Source organism: Acartia tonsa, chromosome 6 (assembly GCF_053477335.1).
Source record: "Acartia tonsa isolate MP-2025a chromosome 6, ASM5347733v1, whole genome shotgun sequence".
NCBI classification, from domain to species: Eukaryota; Metazoa; Arthropoda; class Copepoda; order Calanoida; family Acartiidae; genus Acartia; species Acartia tonsa.
The window spans coordinates 2,913,318-2,935,038 of record NC_137265.1 but is presented as its reverse complement, the minus strand read 5'-3'; the positions used below and the strand labels follow the sequence as shown (position 1 = coordinate 2,935,038).

The following is a 21,721-nucleotide window of genomic DNA, read 5'->3' as shown; positions in this document are numbered from 1 at the left end:
ACAAAAAAGAAAACGTTATTATAAATCTTTGGGGACTAGTGTAATAAACAGCCCAATGTTCACTCCCTCCCTGGAATATTCCCAACGAATATAAACTAGAATTACTAACTGACTAAGATGATATTTAGGTAAAGCTGTTCTACGGAATGTCGTCAGCCACTGCCATGCAGAAACACGTTGGTGGCGTAGCTGAATACAGGTACACATATTTTTGCTGTAATTGTCATAAAAAAAATTGCTATGCTAAAGAACCTTTATGCTGTCGATGTATAAAACCATGAAAGATTAATCGACGAGCATTGCTTGAAGTCTTTGGAGTTAGTTTTAATTTAGTGTATAATAGACTAAAACCAAGAAGGGAAGGGACAATGGGCTGTTCATTACACTAGTCCCAAACGATTCATAGTTTGGGGTGTACAATAATTAATTGGCCAGTGTCTTATCCCTTAAGATCCCTGACTAAAACAGGAAAACATTTTCCATATGGTGAATGTCATTATGTTGGATTTACTGAGATCTATTTTACATATTTTAGAATACGACAAAGCTTTTGATAAGGGTTGGGCCGGATACCGGATATCCGGCTGTTTTATAATGCCAGATATCCGGTTCCAGCCAACGTTCGATATCCGGCAAAATACCGGATTTCCGGAATTAGAATTCAGCCGAATATCCGGCATCAGGATAGTTTCAATATCCGGTATCCGGCCGGATATCCGGCCCAACAGTACTTTTGATACAGTATTCTATTGCTTTATTAGAGCCACAGAGAGGGTGAAAAAAATTATTGATGATGTCCTTAAAGTTAATTTGTGTATTTTAGACTTAAACAAAGCTTTTAATATGCAAAAATAAAACTTTATGAAAATGTGGGAGTTTTATTAAGTCAGGGATATACAGGAATAAGACAACGGCCGATAAATACAGCCCCATGATGATATGCAAAATTATCCCCTCTAAAGATTACAATTAGTGGTTGAAACGTTTGGACACTTACTTAAAAATCAAACCAATCAAAATTCAATAATAGTCCCCAAAGTTGTTAAGCCAACGTTTAAGAAAATGTTATTATAAAACTTTGGTGACTAGTGTAATAAATATCCCAATGTCCCCTTACTCCCTGGGTTTAAGTAATCATTCTACCTTTATAGAGCCAGTGAAGGTAAAACAGTAGAGGTGCCCTACCGCGGAGATGTGAACGCCACCATGCTGGATGTTCTGGGTGGCTTGCGGTCAGCCTGTACCTATGTGGGCGCTGGTAAACTAAAGGTATAATTTTTTTAATATTCGAATCCGGTGGATAAGAACCGGTTCTCATCCATACGAAAAAACTATGTCTAGCATCGTGTTATATCCAGCTTTCTACGAATATAAAAATGTACAATCATAAGATTTAAACCAGTTTTTTAGCCGGTGCCTTCGGCACCTCGGGGCTAAAAAAACTAGTTTTAATCTTATAATTGTACATTCTATATCCGCGGAAAGCCGTTTATAATACGATGCGAGAAATAACTATTCTCGTATTCATTCGAATCCGGTGTATAGGAACCGGTTCTCATCCATACGAAAAAACTATTTCTAGCATCGTATTATATCCAGCTTTCTACGAATATAAAAATATATATAAAAAAACTGGTTTTAATCTTATAATTGTACTTTCTATATCCGCGGAAAGCTGTTTATAATACGATGCGAGAAATAACTATTAAAGGTTTTCTTAATAGTTTTGAACAAGGAAACCTAGTAATTCATCCTTATATAATGTAGTAAGTTTTTGTTTTGTCTGAATCTTAGTATTTGCTGGTAGAATTGGTTTTGCTTTTCAGTTGTTTTTTAGTCCTGATCCCCCTCCCCCTCCCCTGAAGCTAAGGGCGATAAAGCTTGATTTCATAAAAAGAGCTAAAATATTATCACTGTGTTTTTGCCTCCTATTCTATTCTTATACTTTCTATATTTAGGAAATGAGCAAGAGGACGACATTTATTCGCGTTACTCAACAACTCAATGAAGTTTTCAGCGGAGGTAAACATTGATTTTTGGATAGTTTATGTAGTGAAGCAATAATACAAATTTTTTTTACCCGCGACCCTGGCTCAAAACTACCTGGTAGAAAAATGAAATTCTTTTAAATATATGTCCTTTAGATGTAGTTTACTATTGAACAGAAAAAAATTGCAATTCAAGTTTGAATGCACTTCGTGCAACTACCCCTTTTCATTAGTTTAAAGTTCAAGATTAGACTTCACAGGATCATTTCTGTAGTATACAAACTACGTTTCGTTTTTGAGGCGGTTGTGACACTTTTTGAAACCAAAACTAAAAGTCAAAGGAACTCAACTAAATAAGAGTTACAGCACTGAAATTTGGTGTGGCAGTTGCTTTAAAGAGGTACTATGTGGAACTTAAGAAACGGCGGCGGAACCGCCATTATCGCCGAATTGTTTTTTGGCGTTAAACGGTGGTAGCGACGGTTTCACAAACTTCTTTACGGTTCCACATTGTACCCCTTTAAAGCGACTGTCCTTCAAAATTTCAGTGCTGTAACTCATTTTTAAGTTGAATTCCTGTAGTTTTGGTTTCAAGTGTCACAACCGTCCACTCCCTTTTAAGTTAATAAGAAATTAAATGATATTTGATATAAAAATTAAGTAAGTGTTTTGTCGTAAAAAAGCACGTTTTATATTCTGCTAATTTTTAATGATTTTTTTACTGTTACATAAAAATTTATTAATTCCCTAAAGTTTGAAATTTCATACTTTACATTGGTTTTAAGTTCAAACAAGGATGACAACATCCATAAAAGCGAAGCTCTGAAACGGTAGGACAGACGAACATTAATTCTTGTCAGAACTGAATATGCAAAATATAAATATAAAACTTTTGACAAAATTATACGTATTTTTGTTGAAAAACTTCTCAAATACAGAAAACTGTTTGAGGACACACTTACATTTTTAGGACTTGATTATAGAGATGCTTCGCTTGTAATATTGTACCTTGTTGTAATAGGAATCAGTACTTCAAAAAACAGATCAATCTGATTATTATATTACATAAAAATTAGTTGTTTAAAAAATTTAAAAAATAACATGTTAAAAATGGACGTACGGACATTCTGGTAACGATTATAGAGTTGCTACGCTTTCCAAGTCGTACCTAACTACTACAAAGATCACCATGCAAAATTTGAAATCGATAGGACAATTCTAACGTGCCTAAATTAACGAAAAAAAGCTATCCGGCACGGACGGACGGACCGATCCTATTTGTAGAAAAGCTTCGCTTTTAAAAATGACAAGATATTTGATTTAAAAATTAAGTGTTTTGTTGCAGAAATGCTCGTTTATATATTTTTAATTAAAACTAATATTTAATGATTTTTTTTAATTATTAGCCTTCGATTGTACTGTTTACTCTAAAATTCTTCACATTAAACTTAAAAATTGAATTTTATGTATTCTGTTTTAGACATAACCTTTGATAAAAAAAAAGGTTCCAGGACAAACGCAGGAGTCCCAAAAGTCGGAGTGGACAGACAAACGCAGGAGTGTTAAAATATTAATTTAAATAAGTATTTCTATTCAGGTTAGGTTAGGTTAAGATATAAATATACAAATAAGCCCCCCCCGCAAGGGTTAGGCACTTAATAACCTATAAGATAGATTAAAATAGGTTAGGTTAGGTTAAGTTTCTACTCCTACGTGTGTCCACTCCGACGTTTGGGACTCCTATGTTTGTCCTAGAACCGATAAAAATTGTATAAATAGGGGTAAACATTTTATTTTCATTTGTTTTCAATTATAACTTTTTCCTTTTCTTCTTATAACTTATTAAAAGCGAAGCTTTTCTATAATTAGGGTCCTCCGTCCGTCCGTACGTAACGGATATCTCTTTTCGTTAATTTAGGCATGTTAAAATTGTCTTATCGATTTCAAACTTTGCATGATGATTCCTATAGAAGTTAGAAAGCGAAGCAACTCTATAATCGTTACCAGAAAGTCCGTACGTCCATTTCAAACATGTTGCTTTTTAACATCAAATTTTTATGTGATAAGAATATCCGATTGGTCTAATGTTTGAATACTGATTCCTAGGAAGTACAAAGTACATTGTTATAAGCAAAGCATCTCTATTATCAAGTCCTAAAAATGTAAGTATGTCCTTCAACAATGTTCTGTATTTATGCAGCTTTTCACCAGATTTACTTACAATTTTGTTTCATTTGACTTTTATACATTTATATTCTGATTATTCAGTTATGACACTATACAAATTTTAATGTTCGTTTGTCCTACCGTTTCAGAGCTTCGCTTTTATGAATGTTGTCATCCTTGTTTTTTAAAGGAGGATTTAAATTTCTTTTTCAAGTCGTATAGCAATATAACAAACGCTGTACAAATCTTGGAAATAATTCATGATAACCCTATACTCGTATGTACTATGTTCTTAACATATTTGTTTTAAAACTTTTCTTTTTTTTTGATCTAGTGCAGTTCACGGTGAAATGTTCCGTTTAGATTATGCTTGCACAAAATTTCAACCGACAAAAGAAGGCCTAGCATTTGGGATAGCATTTATTCTATAATGCATAGTTATCTCGCAGTGCACATAAATGCGCGAAAAAGACTTATTTTACACGTTTTTTCTTCAGTGAAGCTTTCCCTGTGCTTCATTTGATCTTAGCTAAACCGCATTATGTAAAGGCCTTTTTATGCCGCTTAAAACGGTGTGTAACATGTCATGAACGGTCAGTCGTTTGGCAGCTAGCAGCCTTTAAAAGGGAAAAGTAGGTTGCGGGTAAAATCCGTAAAGGTGTGTGTTTTAAGGCTTAAAAATAGTAGTAGAACGATAATATTCACTAAATATGTGTATTTCTTTATGAAAAGAACTATAGAAATTTTTTTCTTCAAATTTACCATAATTTTTAATTCTTAACTTATAACACACAACCTTTTCGGATTTATCCGCAACCTACTTTACCCTTTGTAACGATAATCGTTGCCAGGAACATTTTACCGTGAACTTCACTAGATCCCTTTTTTGTACAGGGACAGGACTAGGGAGGATTAATTAATCTTCACCCCAAATCTTCAATATCTCAGTTAGTAGTTATTGGGAGAAAGACAGCGTTGTAGATTAGTTTTAACTTTCTTCAAATGTCTTTTCCGTAACTGGTTGTATAAGGTGTATTATTTTCTGCACTACCTCTCCGATTTTTGTCATACTCTATATTTTATTCTGTTGGGAGGGCAGAAAAAAAGTTTCATAGTTCCTGGATGTCTAGGTATCTAGCTATCTATTAAGGTAGGTACCGAAAACCACAAAAAAAACACCAAATAAAGATCGAGTATTACAAAAATCGGAGAGTTAGTGCAGAAAAGTGGTCCACAATAATACATAATAAGCAAGTTTTCTTATTTATACAACTCACAACTTTTATTTACTTGAATTGTTCTAAAGCATAATGCTGCGAAGTTTCTCTACAATTCAACTTGTAGGTCCTCCTGTTGCTCTCTATGGGTCATGAAAATTGTTGATATTCTTTAGTCATCAGGTTTCAGGAACTTAGGTTAAATTTGGTTTTAGGTCGCAGAAAGAGAAAGAGATATAAGGATTCTAACAAACAATAATTTTGGGCGATTTTAATCATGCAAACTATCTTTCTTTTTTCCCCTTCGTACAAAGTATTTTATTTTCATTCCAAAAATACTTACAAACGTCTCTAGGGTCATAGTCGCTAGTTTCAGTTAAAAAGATAAAACTAAAAGCCCTAAGACTTTAATGGGTCCTACGACAAACGCAGGAGTCCCAAACGTCGGAGTGGAAACTTAACCTAACCTAACCTATTTTAGACCATCTTATAGGTTTTTTAAATGCCTAACCCCTGTGGGGGGCTTATTTGTTCATTCATATCTTAACCTAACCTAATCTGTATAGAAATACTTAATAAAGTTAATATTTTAACACTACTGCGTTTGTCCACTCCGACGTTTGGGACTCCTGCGTTTGTCCTGGAACCCTTTAATGCTGCGCTACAAAAAATTTAGTATATACTATACAGTTATATGAAGTAGTAAGATTTTTTTGTCTGAGGTTTAAGATCTTGGAAATTGATGTTCTAATTAGATCATGCTCTTATGTGAACCCTTACAAATTCCTTGGGATGGTTTTAGGCTTTTTTTTCTGCCACATTGCCCTCTTCCCCTAGAAACTAGGGGAGAGGCGGTAAGTGTATGACAAAAGAAAAGTTTCTCTGTAGAAAATCGAGCAGAAGAATCAATTATAGAATTTAAATTGAATTTCAGTGTATTTCTTGAAAAATCTAGTGTCATTCAGACAATTGACAGACAATGACATATGCATATTAATCTAGTTAAGTAAATTGGAGGGAGGGGGCATTGGGGCTGTAAATCATATAAACATGTTCATCCATTCGTTGGCTTAAATGCTATGGATTTCTATTCTTATTTCTTATTGGTCATTGCAATGTACAGTGTGTTTTTTTTTTATGAGAACTTTTTTGAAAGCAATTTTACCCCACTTATAGTTATCAGAATTTAATGATTAATGGCTTATTTTCTTCGTTTTTTAATGCAGTTATTAGAACACCAAAAAAATATTTCAGTTTTTATTCAAAAAGTACAGTAAAATTCAAAACTTAGGTGTCAACATCCAAAAATGGGTTTAGCGCATTTTACTTATGCTCAAATATTTTACCTTTTGCAAGAAAAAAATTGGATTTTCTGTAGTCGACTTTGGGGGGCCAGTACTCCCTCCCTGGTTGAGATATGACCTTCAAACTTTGATATGTTCTAGTACATGTCCCTAATAGTATCTGTATATATTTTTAGCCCTATATAAAGCGTTTAGCAGACATTCTTGCAAAAGGTAAAATATTTGAGCATAAGTAAAATGCGCTAAAACCATTTTTAGATGTTGACACCTAAGTTTTGAATTTTAAATTTTACTGTACTTTTTAAAAAAAAACTGAAATATTTTTTTTGGTGTTCTATTAATTGCATTAAAAAACGAAGAAAATAAGCCATTAATCATTAAATTCTGATAACTATAAGTGGGGTAAAATTGCTTTCAAAAAAGTTCTCATAAAAAAAACACACTGCATTAGTGCCCAAACTTTTACACGAAAAGTTTAGATCTAAGGGGTAATTTTGTTTATCATACATTGGTTTATAGTCCATAATGTCTTATCCCTCAAGATATCTGGTTTACCATAAACGCCCCCTGAGGCCTCTAGGGACACTCGAGGCAGCTTTTATTTTAAAAAAGGAATATGTTTTTTTAGGGGGGGGGGAAGTGTTGTCATTTTTTCTATCTAGGGGCGAGTGGTGGTACCCTCCCCCAAAATAGTTATAAACCTTACCATGACCAGGAAGCTACATTGCAAAGGAGAACTATATCGGTTCAGCAGTTAGCAAGATCCTTCGGTACAGACAGACAGACAGACACAGATCCTTTACTTTTATATAAGAACTTGAGTCTTAGCCCCTTGGCCCTAGAGGCAACGAGAGGCTAAAAAATAGCATTAAACTATTCTAAGACCCTAATCAGAAAATGAAATAGCCTAAAACAACCACAGAACCTAGGCAAAGCTTACCTCAATGAGAGAACCCCATCGGTTCAGTAGTTATTGAGATCTTAAGCTTCAAACAAAAAACCTTACTACTTGATATAATACTAGCGGCTTCGCTCCTAGCCTCTAGGGGCTTTGCCCCAAGGGGTTTAATCAACCTATTTTTGTGTTATTTAGATTTTAAAAGAAAAAGTAAAAAAAGAATTGGGGATTTTTCATTTTTTTTTGGGGGGGGGGTGTCCCACCCCCCGAGAAAATAGCTTAAAACCATCCCAGGACCATTAGATATATTCCCTCAAGAGTAGAGCCCAATCGGTTTAGTGGTTACTGAGATCTTAAGCTTCAGAAGGACAGACAGACAGACATCGTACTACTTTGTATTATAGATGATATAATACTGCCCCCTATTCTAAAAATAAAGTCTTACCAAGCTTTCTTTCCATGGTTAGCTTGGTGAGCGGATTGTGCAACCACACTGTCCCATGCGCAGGTGAAACAAGTACAGCAGTACACAGCGTACAGACAGTACAAAGTGTACACAATGGATATCATCAGCAGCAGGGGGGTGGAGTGAAGAGGAAGCTGGAGTAACAAATATATAAACAAGTAAAGCTGTGATGTGCGCACATTATACACGTAGTCATCCTTGTTATTGAAAGATTTATTTTAAAGGGAATGCGCAGCAAAAAAATATTTGGTTCATGTAAAGAATTAAGGGGCAGATATCATCTTTTTTTTCAGATTTGACCTTAGATGGGCTATAACTGATGTTAAGGTGTCTATAGAAGGGTCTTTCTTTGATATTTCAAGTACTTTGTACAGTAAAACGTCATAAAAATTAGCTTTTAACAAACAAAGTACTTGAATTATGAGAGATAGACCCGAGGTTGTGTCGAGTTTTTTGTCAAGCAAGCCAAGAGTAAGACGCTTCTATGGACAATTCTAGATTATAGTTTATACCTAGCCCATCTGACGTCAAATTTTTTATGGTAATTTTTGCCTTTTTAATGATCCAATTATTTCCTTTAACTCATCGCACACATCCAAGTTGTTTCCTTTTTATTGTGTCGTTATTGTGCTCTCAAATCACAAAAAAATCCTGTTCAATCATTTTTGAAGCATAAAAATAACTCCAATATGGCCCCTTTCACCTATTCATCAATGTTAAAGAAATATGTATTTTAAAAAGGGAATGTACTACCAAATCAGTGGCGTGCGAACCGAAGGGGGCATTTGGGGCAATCGCCCCCCCCTAGCGACCAAAACGCCCCCCCCTGCCCCCCCCTAGCTACCGCCCCCCCTGCCCCCCCCTAAATGTTGAAAAATGCCCCATTTTGCCCCCCCCCTGGTAAACAAAAATGCCCCTTTTTGCCCCATACCCTACAAAAAGCAAGACTATCCCAGTTTCCAAAAAAAAGATCAAGAAATACTCAACAAAAAAATTTTTGGCGCTTCGCGCCAAACAAACAGTTACTATCCATTTAACCTTACTAAATTTTTTAATTAGTGTAGCAATTAGGTTATAATCTTTTTTCACTGAACATAACAAACCAGGTAATAGGAAGTATTTTATTTGGTATAATATAAACTTTTTACCAAAGAAATTTTGTACATCCCTAATGATGATACACTATATAGATTACAATTTGTGGATGAAATGTATGGAAACTCAACTTCAACTTAATTAACCAACCAATCAAAATTCCATTAAAGTCCCCAAAGTTGTTGAGGCAACGAATAAGAAAATTTTATATGAATTATTTGGGATTAGTGTAATAAATAGCCCAAAAACCCCTCCTTCCCTGCATATTTGAAGAAAAAAAATTGCGCTTCGTGCACTTCCAAATGGTTTCTGCTTTTTATCACATGCATTGTATATTTTGTTTTTATTTCTATAAAAACATTTGTAAACAACAAATATTTAATCAAAAAGTTATTTTATATAAAAAAGAAACAGCGTTGATATTTATCTAAGCCTTTTTCTCAAAACTGTATGTCTGTCTAAATGAATAACTATATATGATGTCATATTATTTTCAGGATAAGTTTATCATTTTTTTTGTTTACATACCCTGACAAAAAGACATGTTTTTTTTTATGGCAATTTTCATTAAAAACCCTGAAAACTAACTACACTCTATATTCCTAACTTGATAAAATACGCCACTCTTGTTGTCTTTAATTGATTTTAGTTCAAAGGGGGAGTAAATATTTTTAGGTGCGCTTCACGCACCGCCCTTATAAATCCTTGGAAACACCACTTAATGAAAAATTAACAGAGATTTAAAGTGCCATTTAAAGAGGGTAGGATATGTTGATATAACTTTTTAGCTTCTCTAAAATTCACTATGGCTGTAAGTACATAATGCTAAGGGGGAAATGTGATTTTTTCAACTGCAATTAAAGATAGAAGGCTAAAACTTAATGTTAACATTCCCATCATTATGGAGTAAAATTAACTATTAAAAATTCATGGATGTCGGACTGCTTTTCAGGACGTTTTTGGCTATTTTTATATCTTTTAAATTTCTGGTATAGTCCCTTTTGTGACATTGCCTCTTAAGGTGCATTTCGTCGTTTTTTCACAGTAGCTTTTTCCATATTTATAGCTCCTGCGGGGCCAATTGCCTAACCCTGCGGGGAAATCACCTGACCTAACTTAACCTAGAATGCACAGAAATCTCACGGAACAGAATAACCTATTAAAAGCTACTATGAAAATATGACGAAATGCCCCTTAAGAGGCATTGCCACAAAAGAGACTATACCCGAAAGTTTTCCATTTTTTTTGAAGATGCTTTCTAGCTCCCTTCCCTTCGGTCATTGCAGGTATGGGAGAAGGGATGGGGGGGAAGAGATAGGGGATATAAACGGGAAATAGGGATGGGGGAAGGGATGGGGAAGAAGGGATAAGGACTAGGAGGCCCATAATCAAATAATCCCACCCCTTAAAACGCCCTTATTTAAAATTAGTATATATAATCAAAATGCCCCCCCCTAAAGCAAAGTGCCCCCCCGGGGCACTTTGCTTTAGGGGGGGGCAAAATTTTACAAAATCTTCAAAATGCCCCCCCCTAGACAAAGTGCTTCGCACGCCACTGTACCAAATCCTTTCAAATCACTGCACTCATCCAATTTGTATCCTTTTTATAGTGTCGTTATTACTTATTAGTGCTTCTAAATTATCAGAAAATCATATTTAGTAGTTCAAAAATAACTGTTTTTTAGCCCCTTTTCGTTTTCACACACACTTACTAACCTTTTATTAGACACAAGTAATCATTTGGTTTAAAAGGTTTCTAATAAGCTATATAAGTTGGAAAGAATTTTAATGTATATAATATATTTGAAATCTGCATAAAATTTTAAGGATTTATTATAAAATTCGTTTTTTGTATGATTCGTTATCTAAAAGCGCAATTACAATTTAAGTTAATCAATTTTGACATCTGTGATTTGTGGTTTGAAAACAATCTGCGCTCTGATTGGAGAAGCTTAAGTTTCGTACATCATTAAACTAATTAGAGCTCATGTAGTTTCCAATCCACCTATCCTATTGGTCAAAATTAATTAACTTAAATTGTATTTGCGCTTTTAAATAAAGAATTATATAAAAACAAATTTTATAAAAAATCCTTAAAAAGGGAGAGGTCATTTTCTAGTAAATCCCGTAAAGGTGTGTGTTATAAGGCCTAAAAATAGTAGTAGAACGATAAGGTGCTCTAGATATATGTATTCCCTATTGAATAGAACAATAGGGAAATTTTTTTTTTTTTTGATAACCGTACCTGGATTATCTAAAAAAAATACGAAATTTCTATCAAACGCTTTGTTTGGCTCAAACTGACAAAAATAAAAAATAAATATAATTATAATAATAATGTTTTCTATAGGTACAAGGTAAAGGTTAAGAACAATCTATACCATTAAACAAAGGAAGAAGTCATTCTTTACAGGTTGATTTATTATAATTATTTTTTTTTTATTTGTGTCAGTTTGAGCCAAACAAAGCGTTTGATAGAAATTTCAGATATTCCAGGTACGGTTATCAAAAAAAAAAAAAAAAAATTTCTTCCCTATTGTTCTATTCAATAGGAAATACAAATATATAGAGCACCTTATCGTTCTACTACTATTTTTAGGCCTTATAACACACACCTTTACGGGATTTACTAGAAAATGACCTCTCCCTTTATGCAGATTTCAAATCTATTATATACATTAAAATTCTTTCCAACTTATATAGCTTAGTTTCTAATCAAAATAATGACTTAGTTTTAATTATTCCTGCTTTAAAACCCAATTCACTTTTTTCTTTTTTGTTCCAATTTAAGGTGAAGTGTTGAAAGACTCTAGATAATTTTTTTGGATTAGCTATATTTCATATTTTCTTTCAGGTTTCTGTACTCCCAACATAGCAAAACTTTTGGGTTCAAATAATTATTTTATTTAAAATTATTTATTATATCCATGTTTAATTTTCCCTATAAATATTTAAATTTTTTATCCAACCTCATTAACAATACCAAATATTTAGAGATAATTAACAATAAATCTAATTTGAATAATATTAAAATAGTCACGTATATATAACATAAATTATATTTAAGACATGAAAATTTTTTTAATTCTTAAGTTGTTATATATGATTGTTCCATAAATAATTTCAATAGGTTTTATATTTGTAATGCTTTTAAAATAAAATATACTAATTTGATTGAAGGGTTTCCAAGACAAAACCCTGATTTTTGTGATTGTTATAAATTTTTTTAGCTGATATTTATCAACTAAAATATTTGGATATAGTCCCTTTCGTGACAACGCCTTTTAATTGGCGTTTCTTTGTACTTTCACAGTAGCTTTTCTCCTAGTTTTAGCCTCTGCTTTAACCCTGCGGGGCAATCACTTAACTCAATATAACCTAACCTAAAATAACCTATCAAAAGCCATTTTGAAAATACGACTTATCGCCCCTTAAGGGTCGTTGCCACGAAAGGGACTTTCCCCAAATATTGAAGTATACTTATCTAAATATAGGTTTACCCATATTCAAGGTTGAGATGCCTATACAAAACATAGGTACACCTTTAAATCAAATATATATGCCATGGGCGTATTGGAAAGTGGTTTTAAAAGTTAACTCCTCCCCTTAGAATTAAAATTGGGGAGGCCTGCGAACCTTATTTTCACAGCCTCAAAGTTGACACCCCTCGGGTCAAACCCTGGGCACGCCACTATATAAACTAATCAATCTTATAAAAATACCAGAGATGGAGGGGCTATTTAATTCACTAGTCCCCAAAGTTTTAAAGTAACGTTTTCTTATTAGTTAGCTTAACAACTTTGGGGACTTTTACTAAGTTTTGATTGGTTTGTTCATTGAGTGGACTGTCCAAACGTTTCAACCATTAATTGTAATGGGTAATTTTCATATCATCATTTTGGCTATACATCAATTATAGGCCATTGTCTTATCCCTTTAGATTCCTGTAAGTATATCCAATATATTTTCAAGGATAAAATCTCATAATCATTAAACAAAGTTTTTTTTTGTGGAGCGCTGCTACTCTATATACATTTCTTAATCTTATCTTTTTTTCAGGTCGTCCTTCAGATGCTGGTAGCCAATAATCGAACAATCATACTCTCATAAACTTAATTACTGGGCCTTTTTTTTATGTAATTTTCATCATTTCAAACATCTTTTTTCAATGCATCTTTTAATTTATGTTTATGTAGATTTTAACTATTTTAATTTTACACTTTTAAAGCTACTATTTTTTCTGCAAAAAAAATGTTTCTTTTTAAACTTGCAAATGTTTATTTTTATACATATAATTTTGAATCTTAATAATTATGGATTTTTTATTGTCAATTTTTATGTAATTTGTTTTATTTAATAAAATAACAATGGATGCATTATTCAGTTTTTAAAAGCTAAGCTTTTCTATAATTAGGGTCGGTCCGACCGTCCTAACCTCCGTCCGTCCGTCCGATAGTTAACGATACCCAAAATTGCTAATAAAACCTGAAAAATTCACCGAAGCTTTGCCAATGTCAAGCTGACAAAAATTTATTTTTAACATATACATAGAAATACCATGGACAATCAAATAATGTTTTTAAAAATGGATATCTTTGAGATAATTGGCATTATTTGTAATTTTTTAAACTCTTTTCAATAATTTTTTTTTATAATTGTCAATTTTGTTATTATTGTCAGTTTTACATTGGTGAAGCATTCGATGATTTTTTCGTTATTTTTAACAATTTTTTTAACTTATAAAATTTTTGTTTGTCTATAGTTATTTTCAATAAGGAAAACACATATTTAGTGAATATTATCGTTCTACTACTGTTTTTAAGCCTTAAAACACACACCTTTACGGATTTTACCCGCAACCTACTTTTCCCTCACTTTAAAAATAAGAGGTCTACAAAAAAAACGATTGCTTATCTAAATTCTATGGATCATTTTACATCTACCACTTACTAAAAACACCGACTTGCTATTTTTTTAAAATTACAAAAGGTAGGGCAGGTTCTATAGTAAAATTAATGGAACTTCTTGTTTTTTTTTATTTCCCTTGGATTTTCTCCCTTTAACTGTTTTGTGTTCTAGTTTTGGATAAAATTGTCCTCGTCTGAAAAGGTTTCTCAGCCGTTCTAAAGCACAGTTATGGAATCTCGACGACAAAGATTTTTTTATCCAATCTTGACAAGTGAGGTATTTTTGGAAAGAGGAATATATATAGAAAACGCCTATGAAAATTAGAAAATCCGCAGAAATCATATTTGCAAGTTATTTGCAAAAATCTGCAATATTAATTTGCAAAATTAATTTCATGCCTTAAATGACTCATTTAAAAAGAAATCTTTTTATGAAATGTGTTTATCTATAAGTTTAGAACATACTTAAGGCAAAAAAATTTCTTTAGTGTTACTTTTTTCACCTTATATATGAAAAAAACAGTTTCTCACATTTTATGATAAAAAAAGGTACAGGAACAAAAAATATGTTTTTTTCTTGATGTAAACACAATAATTGGCATAAAATCTATCATCCTAAATGTAAAAATCAGATATAGAATCCTTTTTAGAGCAAAAATAGTGCAAAAAGTAACCAAGACATTTTTGCAAAGTATGAAAATCTGAAGAAAATAGTTCTTTTTGATTTTGATATACATATCAGATAAATGTATATAAAATTAGTGATCAAAAACTATAAAACAAGTTATAACTTTTTCAACCCTATCATTAATTAAAATGCACTTTTAGGTTTACTTATTACCAAAGTAGCACATAAAAACTCTTTTTATTAAGTTATTAAACAAAATAAATTCAAATCAACAATTAGGCGTTTTTTATAATGCAGTAGACCATTTTGTAGTTGGTTTTTTGGCATTTATTTTGTTTAATTACATCATTAAAAGAGTTTTTATGCACTACTTCAGTAATTCTTAAACCTAAAAGTGCAATTTAATCAATGACAGTGTTGAAAAAACTTATAACATGTTTTATAGTTTTTAATCACTAATTTTATATACATTTATCTGATATGTATATCAAAAGCAAAAACAACTATTTTCTTCAGATTTTCATACTTTGCAAAAATGTCTTGGTTACTTTTTGCACTATATTAGCTCTAAAAAGGATTCTATATCTGATTTTTACATTTAGGATGATAGATTTTATGCCAATTAATGTGTTTACATCAAGAAAAATCTTATTTTTTGTTTCTATACCTTTTTTTATCATAAAATGTGAGAAACTGCTTTTTTCATATATAAGGTGAAAAAAGTAAAACTAAAGAAATTTTTTTTGCCCTAAGTATGTTCTAAACTTATAAATAAACACATTTCATAAAAAGATTTTTTCTAAATAAGTCATTTAAGGCATGAAATTAATTTTGCAAATTAATATTGCAGATTTTTGCAAATAACTTGCAAATATGATTTCTGCGGATTTTCTAATTTTCATAGGCGTTTTCTATATATATTCCTCTTTCCAAAAATACCTCACCTGTCAAGATTGGATAAAAAAATCATTGTCGTTGAGATTCTATAACTGTGAAAGGTATAAGACAATAGCCGATTAATTGATGTACATCCCCAATGATGATACACAAAAATACCCCTAGGACAAAAAAGTTAATGAACAAACTTATCAAAATTTACTAAAAGTTCCCAAAGTTGTTAAGCTAACGAAAAGAAAATGTTATTATAAAACTTCAGGGACTAGTGTAATATACAGCCCGATGTCCTCTCCCTCCCTGCATCCTACTGCCTTCAGTTTCTTTTTTAATTTTTGGCTATATTCAATGGTAACAAGTATTTTTTTAAAAATAATATTTAAAATCCTAAATTGATTTACACTTTTAAGTGTCAAGGGGTTATTTCTCAAGTCCATTATTGCCTAGGATCACAGTTATGCATGCGGGGTGATATATCTTGTAATCATAATGTGATATTATATGGTATTGGAGACCTTAGAACTGGCCACACATAATATTGAGTGACGTTAATCCTATACTTGAACTTATTTGATATGGTTTTCTTAATCCAGAGTATTAGTATTATATATGTATTAATCCAATACAGCGAAAATTTTTTTTTTTTTTTTTACATAAAATGAAATAACTAATCTATTTTCTCGTATTTATTCTAATTCGGTGGATAGGAACCGGTTCTCATCCATACGAAAAAACTATGTCCAGCATTGATTATATTCAGTTTTTTACGAATATAGAAATGTACAATTTTTATTAGCCCGTGCCTTCGGCATCTCGGGGCTAAAAAACTGGTTTTAATCTTATAATTTTATATCTGCGGAAAGCTGTTTATAATATGATGCGAGAAATAACTATAAGTTCACTCTAAAAATGTTAAACAATTTTGTAAGGCCAATAGGATCCCGTAAACGGCTTTAAAATTTCAGACTAGTTTTATATTTGACCAGAAAAGATTTCTAGTTCCTTATTTCTTATAAATAGAGCTAAACATATACTGAATTTAGATAGCAAAAAAATGCTTTTTCATTCACTTATAAATATCATTTACTTTACTGTTTACCTGCCTGGAGTTGAGGTCTTCAATCTACTATGGAACCATTAATTAAATTGCAAAAAAATGCAATAAGAATTGTTTTTAGTAAGAAACACATCTCACACACAATGCCTTTATTTAAAAAAAATTAATGTCCTTCCTTTACATGAATCAGCTAATTATTTGAAATTATTATTTATGTATGATTTTATAAACAGTAAGCTACCAAGTTCCTTTCAAGGTACATGGCTTCGCCGTAATCAATTACATACCAGAAATCTTAGAAACTCTAATATGTTTGATGTTAAAAAACTGAAGTTTAAATCTATTGAAAGATTTCCTAAGTATCATTTCCAAGAATTATGGAATAACCATTGTAATAATGATTTATTAACCCACAATCAATCAAGAAAAAAATTTATTAAAAATCTAAAAGAATCTTTGTTATCAAGCTTAACTCTAGTGTGTAACAACCCATTATGTCAAGAATGTAGATAAATTTATATTTCTTTTTAATATTGTTTGAAATCTGATAAATTAATCAAAATCTATTTGTTAAATTTTTAAAAAAAATTTCTATTATTGCAATAATGGTGTGAGACTTGTATGCCCTAATCAATCCTTCCTATTATCATTTTCCTCTCCAATATGATTTTATTTATTGCTTATTATCTTTTTTTCTATTTTTTTTGTCTTATTTATATGGCCTGTATGAAAACAATGTGTGAATACACATTACTGCATACTTCCTAGTTTTTTAGGAAACTGCCATTTGGGAAGAAATTTTTTTTTTTATAAATTAACCATATCAATAAAATTTGACTGTATATATAAATGTATATAACAGTTAGGGAGTTGAATCCATTTTTATAGAAGCAGAAATATAATCTATGATTATGGTTTTGACCCTCTAAAACTGTAATCTACCTTTCCACTTTCCCCTCTCTTGGTGAAGATATCTTCAACGCCGATACGATTTTTGAAATGTAAGATTCTACTTTCCCTTCTCTTGGTGAAGATATCTTCAACGCCGATACGATTTTTTAAATGTAAGATTCCACTTTCCCCTCTCTTGGTGAAGATATCTTCAACGCCGATACGATATTTGAAATTTAAGATTCCACTTTTGCCTCTCTTGGTGAAGATATCTTCAACAAGAGAGACAAAAGTGGAATCTTATATTTCAAAAATCGTATCGGCGTTGAAGATATCTTCACCAAGAGAGGGGAAAGTGGAAGGGTAGATTACAGTTTTAGAGGGTCCAAACCATAATCATAGATTATATTTCTGCTTCTATAAAAATGGATTCAACTCCCTAACTGTATAATATTCATTTAATTTATTTGTTATTTTGTTGTTTTTTTATTCTATGTATGTACACCCAAGAATAATAAATCTAATCAAATCTAATCTAATTAGTGTCGGTCCGTCCGTACGTAACGGATAGTTTTTTTTTGTGAATTTAGGCATGCTAGAATTTTCCTATCGATTTCAAACTTTGCATGATGATTCCTATAACATTTGGGTATGACTCAGAAAGCGCAGCAACTCTATAATCGTTACCAGAAAGTCCGTAGGTCCATTTAAAACAAGCTGATTTTTTACTTTTTTGACAACAAATTTTTGTATGTTAAAACTATCCTATTCATCTGATTTTTTTAATACTGATTCCTATTACAACAAGGTATAGTGTATTTCCTTGTAATTTTTTTGGACAATGGCTGTATGACATGTGCATTAATATTTATTTTATTCAGTTTTAACACTCTACAAGAGTTAATGTTCGTCTGTCGTTAACGTTTTAGAGCTTTGCTTTTATGGATGTTGTCCTTGTTATAATAACATTACTATTGTTTAAAGCTTAAGTAAAAAAAATGGAAAGATACAATACCTTACATGGAACTTTCAACCCCTTTAGCGCAAAGTCGTCATTCTAGGTATTTCTATTTAATTCATTTATTTCTCTGTAATAAACCGCCCACCACCCCCTTTATTGTTTTAAATCTTTAATTAAAACACCAACTCCGCCCACTTATAAACTAATATTTATATTTTTTATTGTATTTTTCAAATATACAATTTTTAAGAAACTTAAGAAAAATAATGCAATGCTGCAATTTTAGAATTGCAATAAAACTGCTAAAAATACATTAAATACTTACAGTACAAGATGAATATTTTGAATAATCCTGGAACCGACGAGTGGACCACACTTTTTATCCCCCATTACCTGCTTAGATCCAACAACCGATGGTAATAAGCTAAGGTGAATAACGTCTTATTGTCTGTTCAAATACATTGGCTATCCTATTTTATAAAGAAGTAAGGTTTTTTTTTGCCTGAAGCATAAGATCTAAGTAACCACTGAACCGATTGTGTTCACTATTAATATATTAAAATATATTATAGGCAAGGACGTCCAAGGGGGTTGGGGGGGGGGGGATAAAGTGGTGATTACCCCCCCCCCCCCCCAAGCGCATTTTTACTACTAAATATTTCATAATTAGGTAGGTACCTTTTTACATTATTAAATTACCCCCCCAAAAAATTTTACCCCGGGGGTAAACTTTTTTTTTTATGGGGGGGGGGCAACTTTACCCTGCCAACAGATTTCAGGGGGGGGGGGGTAATTACCCCTCCCAAGCAAATTTTACACCGGGGTAACGCCCCTGATTATAGGAGAGCTTCAAATTGGCTATCTGATTTTTAGGCAATTTTGTTTCAGATTGTGAATTCTTTGGATAGTTTTAAGCTATTTTTCTAGTCTCTCCATTCCTCTTCGAATACAGAGCCCTTAGATGCTAGGGGCGTAGGTACTAGTAACAGTATATAACAGACAACCAACTCTTTGAATATACAAGCTTTGTCTGGAAATCTTAATTATGCTTGAATATATTGATGCCTTTTTATGATCCAAGACATTTCCCATGTACTTACATGGAACAGTTAAACTTTACTTCACCTAACCTAACCTTTAAGTAGAAACACTAATTTTTTATCTATAATACAAAGTAGTAAGATATCTATCTTTCTGTCTGTCTGTCTGAAGCTTAAGATCTTAGTAACCACTGAACCAATTGGGCTCTACTCTATAGGAAATATACCTACTGGTCCTGGGATGGTTTTAAGCTATTTTCTTGGGGGGTGGGACACAACCCCCCCCCAAAAAAAAATAACAAAAAAATAAGTTGATTAATCCTCTTGGGGCAAAGGAATTCACGAATAGGAGAAGGGGAAAGAATAAATTATCCGCTATGGCTTCGAAACTGATTAATATCCGCTGGATTAGGACCGAATTTTATCCATACTAAAAAATCATATTAGCATCGTATTACAGACAATTTTCTACGGATATTAAAATGAAAATCTTAAATAAATATGAGTTTTTTTTAGCCCGGGACTTCAACCTCTCGCGGCTAAAAATACTGGTTTTAATCATATATAATTTGTCCTTTTGATAACCGCGGAAAGAACACTAAAAAAACGATGCAATAATAGTTATTTCTCGCATCGTATTATAAACGGCTTTCCGCGGATATAAAAATGTACAATTATAAGATTAAAACCAGTTTTTTTAGCCCCGAGGTGCCGTAGGCACAGGCTAAAAAAACTGGTTTTAATCTTATGATTGTACATTTTTATATTCGTAGAAAGCTAGATATAATACGATGCTAGACATAGTTTTTTCGTATGGATGAGAACATAGACGTACAAGGGGGGGGGGTAATGGGGTATTTACACCCCCAAACAATTTTACCGGGGGTAAATTTTGGGGGGGGTAAACTAAATTTACCCCTGCCAACAGATTTCAGGGGGGGGTAATTAAAAAAAAATTTCGGCGCGCTTCGCGCGCTTTTTTACCCCCCCAAATACGAATTACCCCCCCCCCTTAAATTTTTTTACCCCCCTCAAAAAAAAAGCTTGGACGTCTATGGATGAGAACCGGTTCCTATCCACCGGATTCGAATGAATACGAGAAATAACTATTCCTAATTAAAATTTGTCGACACCTGAAAGTCATAAATACTTGATGAATAAAAAAATAAACAATTATAAGGAATTAATTACAAGAGATAAAAGGGCTGTAGATTAATTTGACCGCCATTGTTCCCGTATTAATTACCCTAATAAATAAATTAATGTTTTTAATATGTATGGGAATGCAGGGATCTAAAGAGATAAGACAATGGCCGATAAATTGATGAAATACCCAAACAGGACACATACAATTACCCCTTCTGTAGATTAAAATTAGTGGTTGAAACGCTTAGACACAAAACATTATGAACCAACCAATCAAAATTCAATAAAAGTTCTATAAGCCAACGAATAAGAAAAAGCTATTGTAAAACTTTGGGGTCTAGTGTAATAAACAGCCCATTGTCCACTCACTCTCTATTAATTACCCTAATAAATTAATGTTTTTGATATTATATGGGAAACTAATAAAAATACCTCTAAATAAAATAAAATAATTCTTAATATTAAAATTCTCAGCTGTAAAATATAAAAATTACGGATTGTCGAATAGCTATTTATCGCATCGTATTGACAGCTTTCTACGGATATTAAAATAAAAAAATTGCAAGACTAGAAAACCAAATGTTCATTCTGTAACGTAAAATTAGTGGTTGAAACGTTTGAACACTCAACTTAATGAACCAACCAATCAAAATTCACTAAATTCCCCAAAATTGTTAGCCAAACAAAAAAGAAAACGTTATTATACAACTTAGGGGACTAGTATAATAAACAGCCCATAGTTCCCTATCTCTCTGTTTATTGCCTAACATTTTACAGTAAGATTGCACAAAACTGTACAAAATTAAAAATATTTTGTATTATTTTTTTAAAAGCGAAGTTTTTCTATAATTAGGGTCGGTCCGTACGTCCGTCACAAACAGATAGCTTTTTTCGTTAATTTAGGCATGTTAGAGTTGTCCTATCGATTTCAAACTTTGCATGGTGATTCCTTTAGTAGTTAGGTACGATTTAGAAAGCGTAGCAACTCTATAATTATAACAAGAATGTCCGTACGTCCATTTTAAACATGTTGATTTTTTTACTTTTTTAACAACAAATTTTT

General features: G+C 32.2%; 1 protein-coding gene across 3 annotated transcripts in view; it reads left to right on the top strand.

The window, feature by feature from the left end:
• Positions 1–13,508, top strand: part of LOC145321581 (GMP reductase 1-like) — a 40,507-nt gene extending 26,999 nt beyond the window's left edge. The window contains exons 9-13 of one of the 3 annotated variants that reach the window (XR_013880321.1): positions 129–199; positions 1,152–1,269; positions 1,959–2,022; positions 8,041–8,197; positions 13,194–13,508. Coding sequence is in view for 2 of the 3 variants with exons in the window: in XM_080163022.1 (XP_080019148.1) it covers positions 129–199; positions 1,152–1,269; positions 1,959–2,022; positions 8,082–8,182 (354 nt within the window). In the remaining variant the exon portion in view is untranslated. The remainder of the gene's footprint in view (positions 1–128; positions 200–1,151; positions 1,270–1,958; positions 2,023–8,040; positions 8,198–13,193) is intronic. The other 2 variants (XM_080163022.1, XM_080163023.1) reach the window with 2 other exon arrangements.
• The last annotated feature ends 8,213 nt before the right edge of the window (positions 13,509–21,721 follow it).